Raw genomic sequence first — 17,838 nt, 5'->3', positions numbered from 1 at the left:
CTAAATACTAAACTGAGATAAACATAAAACCAGAAACAAATTAGATACAGAAAGCAAACTCCAAGTCTACAGTTGCTCCCAAAGTCCACCACCTCAATTTTGGGATGATTCGTTGTCTATTCATGTAGTCCAGAGATGCAGCGTACTTCAAGTTGATTGTGGAGATATAATCTCCTCTTGAGGCTGCTGAGGAAATTTCCCTTTCTCTCGTTTGTTCCTCCAGATCCTGAGGTTCAGCTTTGGATCTGGCCCTGTCTCTGCATGTAGGTCACCCTCTGGCATCTTTTCTTCACCCAGAAAAGAGGGGGTTAAAGGAGCGGCAGATTAGGTGGCTCTGTCTCACTCAGTCTGGGGGGAGGGTGTGGTACGGAATGAGGGGCAAGCTTGCTGCAGCAGAGGTCAGTGTGACATCGCACCAGCCTAAGGCACCCTGTGTATTCTCTGGGGAAGTTGTCCCTGGATCACAGGACCTTGGCATTGGCAGGCTGCACAGGATCCCTGGAGGGGAGGTGTGGATAGTGACCTGTGCTTGCACACAGGCTTCTTGGTAGCAGCGTTAGCATGTCATACCCATCTCTGGTATCCACGCTGATAGCTGTGGCTCGTGCATGTCTCTGGAGCTCGTTTAGGTGGTGCTTTGAATCCCCTCTCCTTGCGCACCCTGAAACTATGGTCTCTTGCCTCTTAGGCAGGTCCAGATTTTTCCTGGACTCCCTCCTGGCTAGCTGTGGTGCACTAGCCTCTTCAGGCTGTGTTCACGCAGCCAACCCCAGTCCTCTCCCTGGTATCTGATCTCCGAAGCCCGAGTTTCACTTCCCAGACCCCACCTGCCCCAGTGGCTGAGCAGACAAGCCTCTCAGGCTGGTGAGTGCTGGGTCGGCACTGATCCTCTTTGCAGGAATTTCCCTGCTTTGCCCTTGGCACCATTATTTCTGTGCTCCCCTCTGTGTCTCTGAAGCATCCCCCCCATTAACCCCAGTCTCTGCCAGTGAAGGGGCTTCCTAATGTGTGGAAACTTTTCCTCCTTCACAGCTCCCTCCCAGAGGTGCATGTCCAATCCCTATTCTTTTGTCTCTGTTTTTCCTTTTTTTCTCTTGCCCTACCCAGGAACGTGGAGAGTTTCTTGCCTTTTGGGAGGTCTTAGGTCTTCTGCCAGCATTCAGTAGGAGTTCTATAGGAGTGGTTCCACATATAGATGTATTTTTGATGTATTTGTGGGGAGGAAGATGATCTCCATGTCTTACTCTTACGCCATCTTGAAGGTCACCCCCTGTTTTTCTTTTTATCTGCTTGAACAATTATCTCCATCAGACTACCAATCCTACATCATGTGCATCCACTGTGTATGTGCTGAAAGAAAGAATTCTTACTTTTTCTTTCTTGAATAGCTAATATTCTCTAAATTTATAATAGTTAAATAGATAAGAAGCCCAGATTCATATATCATGTATATATTAATAGCAAAATCATCCAGATTTATACATTCATTAAGACTCATTTATTTAAAAGCAATTCACTTTCTCTGCTTCAGAGATTTTAGTAGGTATGATACATTCCTTTCCCCATGTTGTTTTAAGTAGGTAACATGTAATTACTTCATCTTTGACATTTCTTGGTTTACATGTTTGATATAATAGATTTAAGCGAACTCAGTGCTCTTAAAATTTGCTGTGGCCAAATATGTTTAACAAATATATATTATGTGGATGATGCATATTGATGTTCAATGTTATGATGGGCATAAATATACTCTGTAAAGTCTAGTGAATAATTTAGTCTCTAAGATATTCAGAAGAACATTATTTCTTGGAAATTTAAATATGACAAAATTTCTCATAAATAGTCATATTTTTTTGCATTCAAGAAGAGTTTTATTGTATAGGAATAAGTTATAGGAATTCATCTGTTTCTATTCAATACAATTTTAAGCTTTATCCTAAATTCACTGCCCTTAATGACCCTAGTTGTGCACTTTTGCCATGAAATTGCTGAAATCATTTGATTGGTAATACTCAATGAATGCCTAGAGGTTTAGCTAACTTTTTTCAAGGTTATTTAAAAAGTCATTTCAGAGCACTCTCAAACAAGAGTGAGTGTTTGTCCCTAGAACTTAGTATCTGCGATAGTTTTCAAAAGCCATGTATATATGCTGCTTGCATAGAATCACAAGAATTAAACAAAGTAATAATTTTCACCAGAGTCTATTATGCTCAACTGGTGGGCAACTCAGAGATTAAATATGAAACAAAAATAGATTTTTAAATTTAAAATTATTAACATGAAAATAGCTGAAATTTCTTAGATTAAAAAAGACACAAATTTGAGAACCACGAGGATCAGCACTGCCCTATGACTGAGTTCACAACCTTGGGGCCGGGCGGCTGGGGTCGAAATGCAGCCCCCTTAAGAATGGGGATAATAACACCTACTCACAGATCCCTGGTGAGGATAAAATGAGTCAGCATATGTAAATTACTTAAACTAGTACCTGGTCTTCTTTCAGGTCCAAGTGGTTTTCGTTATTATATTACCCAAATTCTGTGTCAGGGTTTGCCTTAGACAGACTCATTAGTGAATCAAAGCTCCCTAAACATACAAGCCCCAGAAATACTTCTATGACATTGTCGTCTTTATTCTGTATTAATTTACTCTGAGTAAAAATTTACAGACGCTACCGATTCACATTTATTTTCCAAAGTAAAATTAGTTTTTAAAATCTCATGACAAAACAAGCCCACTTGGGATATTAAAGTTTATGTTATGGAAGAAGGCTGAGGGATGTGACAATAGGAGCCTCTTTTAGTCTCAGCCAGTACTGTTCTGTTTTTCAAACTTACCCTCACCAATTATTTTTACTTAAGATTGCTTAATTTATTGAATCACTGTGCCCCATATCTTAATCTGGACTCTAAATTTTAATTGCTTGTCCCAGGAAAAATATTCTTGAAAACTTTAATCCTGTCAGTGATACTAAGATATGGGATTGGGAAAATGACAAGGCAAGGACCTAGTTGAACTGTTAGAATGTGTTCCCTGATAAATGCTACTGTTCTGCTTACAGAGAAAAGATTTTCTATTAATTTTAAGTGATTCTTATTTCCCACATTGTGCAACATAACACAGCACTGGGATGTAAGTGTTTGTTGGGCCCAAGCTCACCTACTCCTCATCAGACTGACAGCCAGCATCTTGAAGTGTGTATCCTGGGATCAAAATAAGCAGTACTAAAAATGTAAATTTGCAGGCAAGCAACTTCCTTTTCTATTTACTCTAAATATACCATTGAAGGCACAATTAACTATTGAGGACATAAAATAAGCTTGACTCTTAATGGCGTTGTGGTCTTTGTTGATATAAGGCAGTTGTTATTTCCAGGTAAATGTCAATGGCTTTTGTGTTAATTATCTATGCTTTGGGTGTTTCCTCCTTTGGGGATGTTTTTCTCCCTTTAATGTGGCATCTGGGTTTCAAGGTGGTTTATGTAATATCATGACTTGGAGAAAACTGTTTTATTTGCATGTTTCTATTAACGTTTCTCATAATGCTTGGTCTGTTTGTCCTCTTCTGCCATTTTAGCATCTTCTGCTAAGAGACCAGGATTGATGTAAATTGCAGTTTATTATCTTTTCTTGTTCATTGTAAGTTGACTCTCTTACTCTCTCAAGCTTACATGGCAGCCCGTTACTTCAGGGATTCTGTTCTTCATTTAACATTCACTGCTGCTAAATTTAGCGTGCAAATTCCCTTGGCTGTCAAGATCAGAGGTTTAGCCCTTCAGATCTCTGCTAAGGAATTATTTCACCCATGCCCACAGAAAGTCACATAGGATAATCATAAGAGACTACTGTGAACAATTATATTCCAACAAATTGGATAACCTAAAAGAAATGGATTAATTCCTAGAAACACACAACCTACAAGAGACTCAATCAAGAAGAAATAGAAATCAGAATAGACCAATGAGTGAGGAGACTGAATCAGTAATCAAAAACTCATACCAAAAAAAGCCCAGGACCAGACGTTTTCACTGGTGAATTCTACCAAATATTTAAAGAAGAATTAATGTCAATCCTTCTCAAACTCTTTCAATGAATTGAAGAAGAGGGAACAATCTTCAATTCATTTTATAAGGCAAGCATTACCCTAATGTCAAAGGCAGAGAAGGACACTAAAGAAAATTAAAACTACAGGCCAATTACCCTGGTCATTTGAATTCTTAGATGCATAAAGAAATTGTGGTTTGTATATGAATAATATTCAGCCTTAAAAAAAAAGAAAGTAATCCAGCCATTTGCTACAACATGGATGCACCTTTCACATTATGCTAAGTGAAATAAGCCAGACACAGAAAGGAAAACACTACATGATCTTTCTTATATATGGAATCTGAGAAGTAAGATACAAAAAGTAGAGAGTAGAACAGTAGTTACTAGGGGCCCTAAGGTGGGGTAAATGGGGAGATGTTGGTCAAAGGGCACTAAGCTGCAGTTCTGTAGGATGAATGAGTCTAGAGATCTATTATACAGCCTGATGATTGTAGTTAGTAATACTGTAACTGGTTGTAGTTAGTAATATTCTAGATTTCTGGAGTTCTCATCACACACACACAGAATGATAACCTTGTGAGAAGATATGTTAATTAGATGATCATAGTAATCATTTCACTGTGAATATGTACATCAAATCATGTTGCACACCCTGAATATACACTTTATTATTGTTTTTTAAAAATTATAAATGTTCATATACAATCATAATTTGTAAAATACATCTATATCATTTACTATGAGTAAATGAGGATTATGAGAGAAATCGTATCTTCCATAAAAATCATGGCTTAGGCTTCCTTGAACTGCATGACATTTCTAATAGGTAACAGTAGCCTTCTTTGGGCATTTACAATGCACAACAAATACATTACCACCTAATATCGATCAAAGACATACAACTTTTCTGTTTATTAAAACAGCACTTCGGAATTTGGATAGTAGATTCATAATGGGTTTTAAGAAGATGTAAAGAGAAATTCTTTAATATTTTGAGGTATGCTTCATTAGGAGCTACTGTTTACTCAATCCATATATCACTTGCTCTCATTGCAGAGACAAAATTTATAATATCCAGTCTGATTCTTTCAAGCTTTTCTTGCAGATCACAGAAGTTGGATGACTTCATTTCCATGTCACTTATCTTTATAGTGGATGACATTGTTCCTTTATTACTGTCACACCTCCTATATGACTACTATATGACAGGGAAATAGTCCCTAACTTATTATTTACTAACTTATAACATTGTCACATTTCTATAAATATCTGAATTCTGCTATCACTTTAAAATTTTAAACATCATTTTTAAGTTTATATAAATCATCATAAATTAAAATGCAAACTACTAGACTAATATGGACTCATGTTTAGCATCTTCACATTATTATAAATATCTAAATTCACTTAGACCTTTTAAAAATAGTATTTTCCTTTAAGAAGTTTAACAACATCATAAAGAACTTGATACTGAAAATGATGCATATACTCAAAAGTAACATACTAATTTGATTGATGCAAATTTCAGCCAGAGGAAAAATAGTTCAGTTAAATGCACATTACTACTAATAATACAATTTTAGTGGAAAGCTGAACATTTATGATTTTGCAAATTGAAGGCATAGTTGTAAAAAGCAACTTGTGAAAATAGTTTTTTAAATTTTTCCTACCAACGACATATGCAATGGAAAGTATATTATCTTGGTTTCTCAATTGTAAATTGTGTCAACAGCATATAGTTTTCAGGAAATAAAACCTCAGGGGAAAAATAAACATTATATATATATTTAAATACAGCTTGGAAATACAATGTAATTCTCAGTATGGAAAGGCCAAGGATACTTCATTACCACTATTTAAGGTCTTTTTTAGGTTTTAACAGCTTTTCAACATGTACAGATCCAAGTCCTGTGGATCATAAAGCATTTTATGATCTTCTCTCAAATTACAGAGATATCATTTCAAATTAGTGAAGTTCATTTAACGCATCCTCATTTTTCTCACATATTCACTAACATTATCACATAATGATATTAACATCTTTGATGTTGGGGTGCATTTTTACAATAATGATATATTAATCACTTTGTCAGAACTTAACTGGCAATTTTTACCCCCTTGTATTAGTTTCCTTTGAGTGCTGTAACTAATCGTCACAAACCCACAACAGTACAAATTTTCTGTTTTATACTTCTGGGGGCCTGAAGTCTACAATAAGATGTTGGCAAGGCTGTGCTCCTCTGAAGATTTTCCTACCATTTCAGGTTCTAGAGACTCCCTGAATTCCTTGGCTGAGATGCCTTCCTTATATCAGCCAAACCTCTTGCTTTAATCATCCTATCTTTTTCTTTCTTTCAATCTCTTACCTCTCCTTTGCAGGACCCTTGTTATTACTTCTGGGGCCCACCTGATAAACCAATTTAATCTCACCATATCAAGATCCTTATTTTAACCACATCTGCAAATCCTTGCTTACCATATAAGGCAACATTCACAGGCTCCAGAAATTAAGGCCCAGATACATTTGAGGGGAAGGCATTTTTCAGTTTACTACACTACCTTTAACGGCACGTACAATAAAGTCTCTTAGTCAAAGGCCTCTTAGGATCAATTAAAAACGGTAAAACTCATCTCCTTCCTTGCTTTGTTTTTCCTTGAGAACTATTTGATTTCAATTACCTGGACTTCTCGCCTCTGGTCTTCATCTCTTTCTAGAATGCCCTCCCTACCCCTCTATCCCACATACCGCTCCTTGATAATATATGTCACTATTTTAAGACTCACTTTATTTTTTAAAAATTTTTATTAGAGTATAGTTGATTTCCAATGTTGTGTTAGTTCCAGGTGTACAGCACAGCGAATCAGTTATACATATACATATATCCACTCTTTTTTAGATTCTTTTCCCATATAGGCCATTACAGAGTATTGAGTAGAGTTCACTGTGCTATACAGTAGGTCCTTATTAGTCATCTATTTATATACAGTAGTGTGTATATGTCTATCCCCATCTTCCATTTTATCCCTCCTCCCCCTTCTCACCCTTGGTAACCATAAGTTTGTTTTCTACATCTGTGACTCTATTTCCGTTTTGTAGATAAGTTCATTTGTAGCCTTATTTTTAGCTTCCACATATGAGATATCATATGATATTTGTAATTCTCTGTCTGACTTACTTCACTCAGCATGACAACCTCTAGATCTATCCAATATTACCTCTTCAGGAAGCTTTCCACTGTCACTTACAGTGCCTTAGTTACCCTTATACATGATTGGATTAGTTTTCTGTGCTATATAACAAGTTATCAAAAACTTAGCAGTTTAAAACAACTCACATTTATCATCTCACAAATTCTGCAGGTCAGAAGTCTGGGTGTGACTTAGCTGAGTTTCTGTTCCTGGTCCCGCAAGGCTGAGGTCAAATGTTTGCCTGGGTTGTGAGCTGATCTGAGGCCCAGGTTCCTCTCCAAGCTCACTGGTTGTTGGTAGAACATAGTTTCTTACGGTTTTGAGGCCAGTTTTCTGGCCTCACTTTCTTACTGGCTGTTTACCTGAAGGATCTCAGCTCCTAGGAACCACATGCCTTTCCCTGCCATGTGGCGCTCTCCAAAGCACAGTCTTCATTCTGCTCCTTCCAGGCAAGAAGGAGAATGAATGAACTTCTTTTCAAGTCTTAAATGAAAGTCTTAAATTCTTACCTTATTTGGGGAGACTTACCCAAGATAATCTCTCTCTTGATTAACTCCAAGTTGTCTGATCAGTTGACAGTAATTATATCCACAATTCCCTTCCACAATATAATGTAATATAATCATTGGAGTGATGTTCCATTACATTGGCAAATCTCACCCAACTCAAAGGGAGAGGATTCTACAACCCAGGTACGCTGGGGGTGAGGATCTTGGGGGTTCTGTTAGGATTCTGCCAGCACAGAATCACAGTCACCATTGTGACTCCTTAGCATGAGAAACTGACCACGTGTACCCGTCATGACACTGCATTGATTTAAACCAATCATTGTTTATAACCCCAATATCTACCACACTTCTTGCCACATGGTAAGGACTCATTTAATATTTGTATAAGAAATTAATATACAAGTCAGCATGGCATTGAGGGTGTAGTGAACTCATGCATATTCTGTAAAAGAGATTCTTGTATGAGTGTTTTCTTGCATATGAATATATTATTCTTCAACACTTGAATGGATTATATGCATGAAATTATTTATGAAAGAGACAAGCTAAACTAACTTCCTACTAGCAAAACAAAACACCTTTTCTCACAATTAAATATTTAGAAGTAGGTAGTTAGAACAAAATGGTGTGCATGAGAACTTAAGGCTAATTCATTTTTTCATGTGTTTCTGGCAGATGTTTGTTCAATGCCATTTCTCTTATTTTACAAAGAAAAATACTTATACTATTATAAAATAGTATCCAGAAATGTATCATTTGCAATTCACTTCAATCTCATCATAATGGTTTAAAGACAAAGAACAGGCTTTTTTCCTATTTGAATTCTCCATACTACCTACCATAGCTCTTGCAAAAAAATATCCACTTAATGGATTTTTTAATTGAAGGAAATCTTTATTTCTATGCTATTTGGAAGTAGTGCTGTATTTTTACTTCTTTTTACCATCCTTGGAAACTTGAAATCCTTCTATTCAGCTTGGTCCAGTTTCTATTGCTCTTATTTTTTGGACATTAACTATCATTTGGGGTTTTTCACTGTATATAGATCATTGCCATCAGTAGTTTCTAGGGCCCTTTGGGACTACCATAATTTTTCCAATTACTACTGTACTTTTAAGCTTTGAAAACTTTACTCCGTATCCCAATTCTTTCTATTATACCCTGATCACTATAGTTGTGAAGCTACTGATAAAAGCTGAGCAGTTAAAGGACATAATGATTACTGGACATTCTCTTCTCTGAGGTATTCAGCCAGGCATTTTTAGAACCTATATGTATACATATATGCTACATTTTGGAGAATAAATGTTATTATTTAAATACTTTACAAAAAGTTAATATCCACATATATTAACTATTCCTGGAAAACTGACACCCAATAATGATTTTGCTTTATGAACAATTTGATGATGTTTACACCTCACTTTTTGTTTCATCTGGATCCTCTTGGGTCAAGTCGGCTTATTCCTTATCTCCAAATACTTGTGTGCATTTCATCCAATAAGCATCACTTTATCTCTCTATATTTTCTGAATAAAACTTAAAATTTAGTTTCAGGACTGATGTGTTGGTCTTAAGATTGAAGGCTTATTACAGTGACATTTTTTTCATTGTTTATTTGTTTTGAGAGTAGCAAGAAATCTATCAAGCAAAGCTTATAATGATTGCAACCTCCAGGGTACCAGAAAGAAAACATAAGGAAGCATCAAATCATTAATAATGTACTTTCTTAATTGCAATGTCTTCAGAGAACATTATTGAACAAGAGGTGAGAAGTATGAAGAAACAAAATAGTATTTTAAAAATGCTGTCATTTAGCATTGTTGCCTGCTGGTACTTTGTTAGATGAAGCATAGAAATCATAAATAACATTTCTTTCTTAAATTGTAATGTAGAGAAAGAGAGAGGATCACAATGATAATATGGAAGAGAATTATGAGTCGTTGCCTAGAGAATAAATTGGATGCATTTATGCAGAAATATGCCAGTAACTGACAGCAGTAGTGGAGGGCACTTGTTCATTGGATATGCACTGAAACTGATTATTTCCTTTGAGTTTCTCATTGTGAATTTGGACCTTGTGAAACTAGTAACCCTTGTGAGAATGGAGCTGTGTGTAGAGAAAATGAATCTGGAAGCATTGCCCCTTGAGTGCCAGTGTCAGTGTGGGAGGGCTTTGCAGGTCCCCAGGGTGAGATCACTGTCAGTCCTGCTTGCATGGACCTGGCTATGACCTTGAACTCACTCAGCCACAGCAATTCTTATAGAGCAGTCAACTAAGACTTTGATGGAGGAATGGAATAGTTCAGGATGCAACCATGGCTATCTAGTGAAGGTTATCTGCCTTCAATATCAAAACGAGTGCCGATTATTTTCACAAAACACCCAAATTCTGACAAATTAATTTATATTTATGTGAATCATAATGGTAACAAATGAGAAAATTTAATGAGATGTGACCTCTATGTTCTGGTGTCAGAATTAACCATTTTTCTTTGTTTTTTAATGGTAGATTTTTTTGAAGTATTTATTTGTAGGTATGGGAAAGCACTATTTACAATGATTTAAAATTATTTTAGCCCATCTATCACACACACACACACACACACACACATACTTTTTCCTACTGAAATATGTATTCCTGAAGGAATATAAATTTACAAAGGAAAAAGAACCAATTAGGAAGAAAAGAAGAAAAAATGGAAGGAAAGGGAAAAAAGAAATACTGAATGTTGGAACATGGATTTTTCTGTGGAAGAGCATGCCAAAAATGGATAATTTTATTAGGACACAGGAAGATCAAGGCATAAAATAGCCCTGTGAAGTGGATATGGCTAAGAGCCATGAGACAGGAAAAAAAAAATGAAAAAGAAAGATACAGTGAGCTAGAAGGAGTTGGGAAAAAATGTCCATCTTATTTTGCCTTATTTAACCTCCTTTAAAATATATTTTTTTAAATTTTTACGTGATCCCTCACTAAATGAATAAATGGTTGAAATAATGTAATGTATGGAAAAGCACATTTTGATAGAAAGTTATTTTGTTTTTAAATGGTATCATTAAATGAAAGTGTGATTTTTAAACCAAATATCTGCAAATGCATGTCCTTAAGAAGTGTAATAATTTTTTTCATTGGGTGAAGAAACCTAGGTTTAAAATAACAGGTAGAGGTGGGGCCCTAGCAAACTGTAATATCTACATAGATATTAATATAGAATTAATTGTTCTAACACTGTGTCTTCTAAGCAAAATATATTTTGGGGTTGTGGGCCACCTCTTTGCTACTCCTGATTTAAACCAACGTTACTGTCTTTTTTTTCTTTTTTTTTTTTAGATTTTGGTACTTAAAAGATTGTGTTTTAAAATGTGTGAAATTCTCAGATTACCTTGAAATAATTCACTATTATCTTATTTCTGAGTTCAAACTCAAAGGCTTTTGGGGGTGTTGGGAATGGTTCTCAAATTTCTGGGGCTCACTAGAAATAAGGAAGGCAAGGTTGTATGCTTGAGAGAGAGGTCAACAAATTTTTTAGATCTAGATAGCCCTAGTATCAGGATAATATATGGTTATATATGGCCACTTCTTATATGTTCTGAGTGACATAAATATATATATAATTTTATAAGTCTCTGTAAATATTTTAATTCTTAATTTTTTATACTATAAGAAAATACAATTTCCAAATATGCTACATATAATGCAATGCTACCTATTAAATTTTTGGAGATCATACATTATATACTATGGAAATGTAAATTTTGGATACCTGATATATTGATGTATTTTTTAATAGCATTATCCATAATATATTTTGGACAATGTCCAAGGAGATTTAACTACTAGAGAACTAAAACATTTGTTAAAAATTATATCACACATGTAAGCTGATATCAGCATAAAACTATGACAATGTAAACCCGTGTCCCCTGCATTGGCAGGCGGATTCTCAACCGCTGCGCCACCAGGGAAGCCTGACAATGTATTCTTAACACTTTCTCAAAAATAAAATAACATGGGAAGCCAAAATTTTGAATTCACATTAGTAGTAGTATTTTTACGTGACTATATATGAGAAACAATTATTAATATGTATATGTCAATTTATAAATCTCAAACATTATGTGGTTATTCATCACATTGGCAGTAAATTATTAAAATACTCACCTCTGTATTTTAACCACAAAGTTTTACGTTACCAGAAACTTTGACTTAGTACACCTAATGTATGATGTTTCATGTTTAAGTATAGAATGAATAATACATACAGATTAATAGAAGGCTTATCCGATGAAAATTTCAATTCAAAATAACAGTATGGAATATTTATAAACAAAGACTGATACAAATACAGTGACTGCATTCTCTGGTAAAAATAATAACAACAAAACAAGACAATATGCTTAAAAAGTATTTTCTGATAAAATGGTGATTAATCACATAGCCCATAGTTAACAAATTAGATGTGAGGAAAGAATGTGTTTATTTGTTTTGAACTTTAAACAAATTATGTTTGTTTATTTTCCCTATGGTATCCAAATTAATTCTCTAGGTTCTCATTGGGCCCATAGCTCATTTCTTAGATTCTTAACCCAGAATAGTTAAAGTAAAGTAAACTCAGAAAGTAAATTCAGAAAGTAAACTCTGTCTTTCAGACCCTTTGTTAATTTCAATTTATCTTTTGCTGTAATTTTTCTTTTAAAAGAGTTTATCATTTATCTACATGGAGAACATCTGCATCTATGCTGACATTAATTTGACTCTAGCTGTTTGTTACCTGCCAATTTGCATCAGTATCCAACATGACATAATCATGAACATTTTAAAAAATATCATTATGACTCATGGTACTCCACAATGTCTTAATTACATATTGTATCTCATTTGGGTTTAATTTGTTAACATACCTAATGCCATATATATGATATAAAGATGCACCAACAGATATCATTTTATTTCATTAATTTATTTATAGCTCTATCTGTATATTTATTAATCATTTATTTTCAATGAGATGCTAAAAACTAGGTTTCCTGATTAAAAAAAGTAAAGTAAAACAAAAGTAAAATCTTGTCTAAAGAGCTGTCAACTCTGTGTCTCCCTTGACTCTGGTTGATGGCCATGGGCTGTTTTGTTTTCCTTCAAGGCCACAGTTACATTTGTTGTGCAGAATCCTGGCTGCAGAAACCTAGAAGCCACACAGTGCATTGACAAAGCTGTTTCCACCCAGGACCTACTCGTTTAATGAGAGTAGAATCAGGAACAGGCATGTGGCACAGAGTCAGTGCGACTGCTTGGTGGGTCTCAGGAATGGTGGGGACCCAGGCATCAACCCTGCCTGCTGCGACCATGATCAAGCTGCCATCATGTCCTTGAGATGCTTCAGAGACTGTTCTTTTTCCATAATTAATGGTACAATAGAGGACAGATTCTGATTATTACTTTTAAAAGATTATGGTGAAATGTGAAAGCTCTTTTTAACTAAGGATTAGTAGTTCTATGTCAACTTTCAGATCACTTTGCACTTTAAAGTACCTTGTCACACAAAGAACTTTATAGACCAGTTAACTTCCTGTTTATTAAACCTAAAACAATATGGTAAAAGGTAATTGATACAAAAGTGACCCATTTACCGTAGGCATCATTTACTGATGAAACAAAAGAGATAGAGAGAGAGAAAACGGGATATTTTCATTGTTGCTTTGCAAATTGTTACCATATATTCATTGTGATTGTTCTCACTTCAAATAATTCAAGTTTTTAAGTTAACAGAACTGAGCAAGATAATTATTTAGAAACTGTTGTAGAAAATTGTGTAATACAGTACAAAATATAAAAATTCACACTTTCTTTGGTTAAAAGTGAAATGCATTCAGATGAATACAACATTCTTTAGGGTAATTAACATTATACCATGATTAAAGGAATGTTAAGAGTTTTCTTTCTGTTGCTTTCAGTGGTTGATGGCTTCTCCTGTTTATGCAGTCTGGGCTCTGCTGGTCTGAGGTGTAAACAGGACTTTGATGACTGCATCCTCAATGCCCATGAGAACAATTCTATCTGCAAAGATCTGCATCTGGTTAGTATCCATGAATATTATTAATATATCTGAATGTGGGCTAGCATAAATTGACCCTTACAGATATCGTTGACATTTGCCTTTGTTGCATGTTGGTATGTGTATATATACATGTGCATACTTATAAAGATTAGAAAACAGAAACTCAAGCAATATTTTCTTAACCTAGTAGTAAAAAGATATTCTATTTACCACCATATACAGGTTAATGTAAATATTATAAAATGAGTAGTTTACTCTTTGGATTCATAACTCTTGGTGACATTGAGTTTGTGTAAAATTTCAGAAATTATTCTAAAAATGCTGTTAATCTTATAGGAACCACTTTCATCTAACTCAAGGTATTGTATACACATATGTTATATATTTCATCATCATTTATAATCTTGCATTCTATTTTGATTTCCATCGCTTGCTGTATCCCCATCATTTCCTTCATTCATCTGCGTTGGTGCTGTCCCTTTGGTACATATCCATTTGTCATCGCCTTTGTCACAAGCATGTGCCATTCTGCCTTAAACAGACTGTGACACAGTTGGCAAATCAATGGGATCCCCTCTGGCCCTCTGGCTCTTCATTTTTCAGGAAGCCTGACATAAAAAAAATGTCTACTCAAGGTGGATTCATGGACCAGCTTTAGAAAATATATGACAGGCGATACAAGTTAATGCTGTGACGCTGGTGCAGGCTCAGAGCTGAGGCTGTAGCATCAGAGCTGGCTTTCACAAAAGGACTACACTTGTTGAAGTTAGGAAAAAATGCTTTGAAAAACAGATCGGTTTTCATCCATATTTTAACTATCTGTGTACTGACATTGTTTTAACAATAAAAAGAGAATTTGTGGCAACTTGTTTCTTTGTACAAGGAAGGCAGACACCTAAATGAAGATTTATAACTAAGGTCTGGATAGCCATGACCAGATGCATCAATGGTGCAGGGGTTGTCTAGCCACTGTTAGGCATGTGTGTGGTCCAGTTGCTTTGTTTTTGTTCATTCCAGATTCTTCGTCTAAGTCTGTCAATCCCATCCCACTTTGGGGGGTTCCTGTAGGCCTGAGTGTGTCACCCTATGCTGGTCTCTGAGGTAAGAGTGGAATTCTTTCCAGGAAAAGGTTTCCTCACCTGCATATAGGATGTATGTAAAAGGTACATACCTCTTCTAGACCTTCTTACATCTGTATTTTAGACATGTAATTGCAATTGCTCTTTTCAGGTCCCAAGGAAGGGACAAGGTGCTGTCCAGTGATGAGTGACCTTTAAGGCAGTAGAGCTGAGAGAGAGGAGATCATTGTTGATCTCCTGACTGAACCCCTATGTGCCTGTCCAACCCTTGAATCTAATTTTGTGAGATCACTTATGATACATTTTTAAGTATAGCTTGAGTCAAAGTTCCTTTGATTTGCAGGTAAATCATCTAATTTCCATAATGTGATTAAACCTTATTTTAGTCTATGATTTCAGCCATAACTTCAGCAATAATAGAAGTTTATTATAGTAGAAAGAGCTTCATACCTATAATCATAAGATTCCATTTCTACACCTGACCTTGAGAGAAATTATCTGTGTGACACTAAGACAGCCTTTTGACAAGTCAGGAACTGCAACTTTAGGAGCTGCATCGTATCCAATAACAGAACTTCTAAGTAGAGTGTTCTCTCATTTATCCATTTTATAAGTTGCCGATAAGAAGCTATTCAGACTAACTTTAGACAAGTATTAGTTTAAAATCTAGACTCATACTTCCAGAAATTGTTATAATATAATAAAGAAGAATAAGAATTTTAAAAAATTGGAACTCACAGAAACAGAGAATAAAATGGTAGTTATCAGAAATTGGGGGTTGGGGGAAATTATGAGATGCTAGTCAAGGGGTATAAGTCTTCAGTTATAAACTGAATAAGTTCTAGGGATCTAATATGACTATAATCTAACAATGACTATAACTAATAATACTATGTGTATACTTAAAATCTGCTAAGAGAGTATATCTTAAGCATTCTCATTACAAACACCAAATAGGTAGTCATGTGAGGTGATCAATGTGTTAATTAACTTTACTGTGTTAATAATTTCATAATGTATACATATGTCAAGCCATCACATTATACACTTCATTTGTCAATTATACTTCAATAAAGACCGGGGACAGGGAAGAATAAAAAACAAGCAAACAAACAGAAAGCAGCAGGGTTGAAAAGGAAATAAAATTATCAAACTACATAAAGTTTGCTATCATATTTTATTAATTCATTTAAATGTATTAGAATATACAAGGAGATCATTGAAATTACCTAATTCCTAACTATAATTTATATATCAATTATACAAAGAAAAATACTATTGTATTCGTGATATCCTTCCAAGAGAAGATGTTATGAAGACAACAGATGGTTTAAAAAATGAAAGAATGTTCAAAGCATTTGATAGCTTTTAGATATTGTGTAGGGGGCCCAAGGTTACTCTCAGATTTTATAGGTGAATGGAAAGGCTCAGAAAAGCTGATTTATTCCTGTTAAAAGATTATTAAAGTGAAAAGTTATAGATTAAAAATAGCAGAAGGAAAGGCAAAGTGGCAAAGTCCAGGAGAAACCAGGCACAAGCTTTCAGGTGTCTTCTCCAGTGGAGCTTGGTGGACAATGCTTAATTCTCTGAGAAATGATGTGTGACAAGATGAATGAAGTGTCACCAACCAGGGAAGCTCACTCAAGCCTTGGTGTACAGGGTTTTAATTCAGTTCAGTCACAAGGCATGGACTTTAGCTAACCAGACTCCACCTCTTGCAGTGTTCAAATTGATACAGCTTGGTCCAAAGCCCCAGTTTTAAAACAAGGCTTTCATCATAAATAACATCATTAGCAAAACTATTGGGCCTAGCCCAAGGTGTCAGGTATCAAACACACTGTTACCAGGCAGGATAGTCCAAGGCCCAGAGGTTATCTTCCAGGAGCCAGTAAAGGGCCTGCCCTTCATTTGGAATATATAGGGTTTGAGCACCCAAGCCTGCTAAGTTGATTATTGTACCAATGTTACGTTAAATATTGCATTTTTGTGTAGGAATAAAGAGTACATGATAGTATAATAATAAATTGAAACAAAAAATCATTGCAAAGACATTAAGTCAGGCAAAAAGAGCTAAAAACTCATAATTCTGAAATGAAACCTGGCTAAAACAGACAACAGAAGTAATCAAAATAAAGCAAGGTCCAAATTGAGTTTCATATTTTCTTTCTTTCACTGACTCATTAGTAAAGACAATTGTGAAATTCCCTTTGAAGGCTTTAAAGTGGAAAAGAAATAGAATACATAGTTTCCACAAAATGTTTAATAATTGTAATAAACAGAAGGATGACTTTATTCAATCTAAGGCACTCATACCTGACCATAAGAGTCAGCAGCCTACTTGTGGTGTGGTTGGAACTCCCCAAAGCAACCCAGGCAATGCCATTGACATGAGGCGTGTTTCTTCTTTGAACTTGATATGGCTGTAACTTCAAATGAACATTTTCAAAACTGCAGCATTTCCTTATGATTATATGTAGCATCATGAATGTGATTTTAGATAAAAAGCAGAAAATCAGAAGACTTTGAAACCAAGATGAGAAGTATTTTGTAACAACAAGACCATTTTCTTCTTTCCCTTTCTTTAAGGTTCAGTAAAGCTACAAAAAACAGTTGGAGGAAAACAAGAAAATTTTAAATACATAGCACATAATAAGATACAAATGTTAAGTTTGGGTAGAGTGAAGTTTATTCCCTCGTGTAACTTTCTTAGATGTGTATTTGAGAATGACTATTTCCTTATGCTTATTTAAACATGTATAATCAAATTATTCTAGCATTTTCCCTCTCATTTAACTTTCATTTTCCTCTGTATCTTATATGAATAATGAATACTTAATTTTGATTACAGCAGGAGAAACAAAAATAGTGCAGTAGAACCAACATGTGGAAAGAACAAAGATTTTGTTCATATACAACTATTTTAAAACTTATGCATATTATATATACTGGCATATTA

At 35.1% G+C, this 17,838-nt stretch overlaps 1 protein-coding gene across 2 annotated transcripts in view; it reads left to right on the top strand.

Annotated features, from left to right (window-relative positions):
• The window catches only part of EYS (eyes shut homolog), a 1,767,714-nt gene that overhangs the window by 436,786 nt on the left and 1,313,090 nt on the right, over positions 1-17,838 (top strand). For both annotated transcript variants that reach the window (XM_024133056.1, XM_024133057.1), the window contains exon 12: positions 13,700-13,821. In XM_024133056.1, coding sequence (XP_023988824.1) covers positions 13,700-13,821 — 122 coding nt within the window. The remainder of the gene's footprint in view (positions 1-13,699; positions 13,822-17,838) is intronic.

Source organism: Physeter macrocephalus, chromosome 10, assembly GCF_002837175.3.
Source record: "Physeter macrocephalus isolate SW-GA chromosome 10, ASM283717v5, whole genome shotgun sequence".
Taxonomy (NCBI): domain Eukaryota; kingdom Metazoa; phylum Chordata; class Mammalia; order Artiodactyla; family Physeteridae; genus Physeter; species Physeter macrocephalus.
The sequence above is the reverse complement of the archived record's forward strand: the minus strand, read 5'-3'. Positions and strand labels throughout refer to the sequence as shown.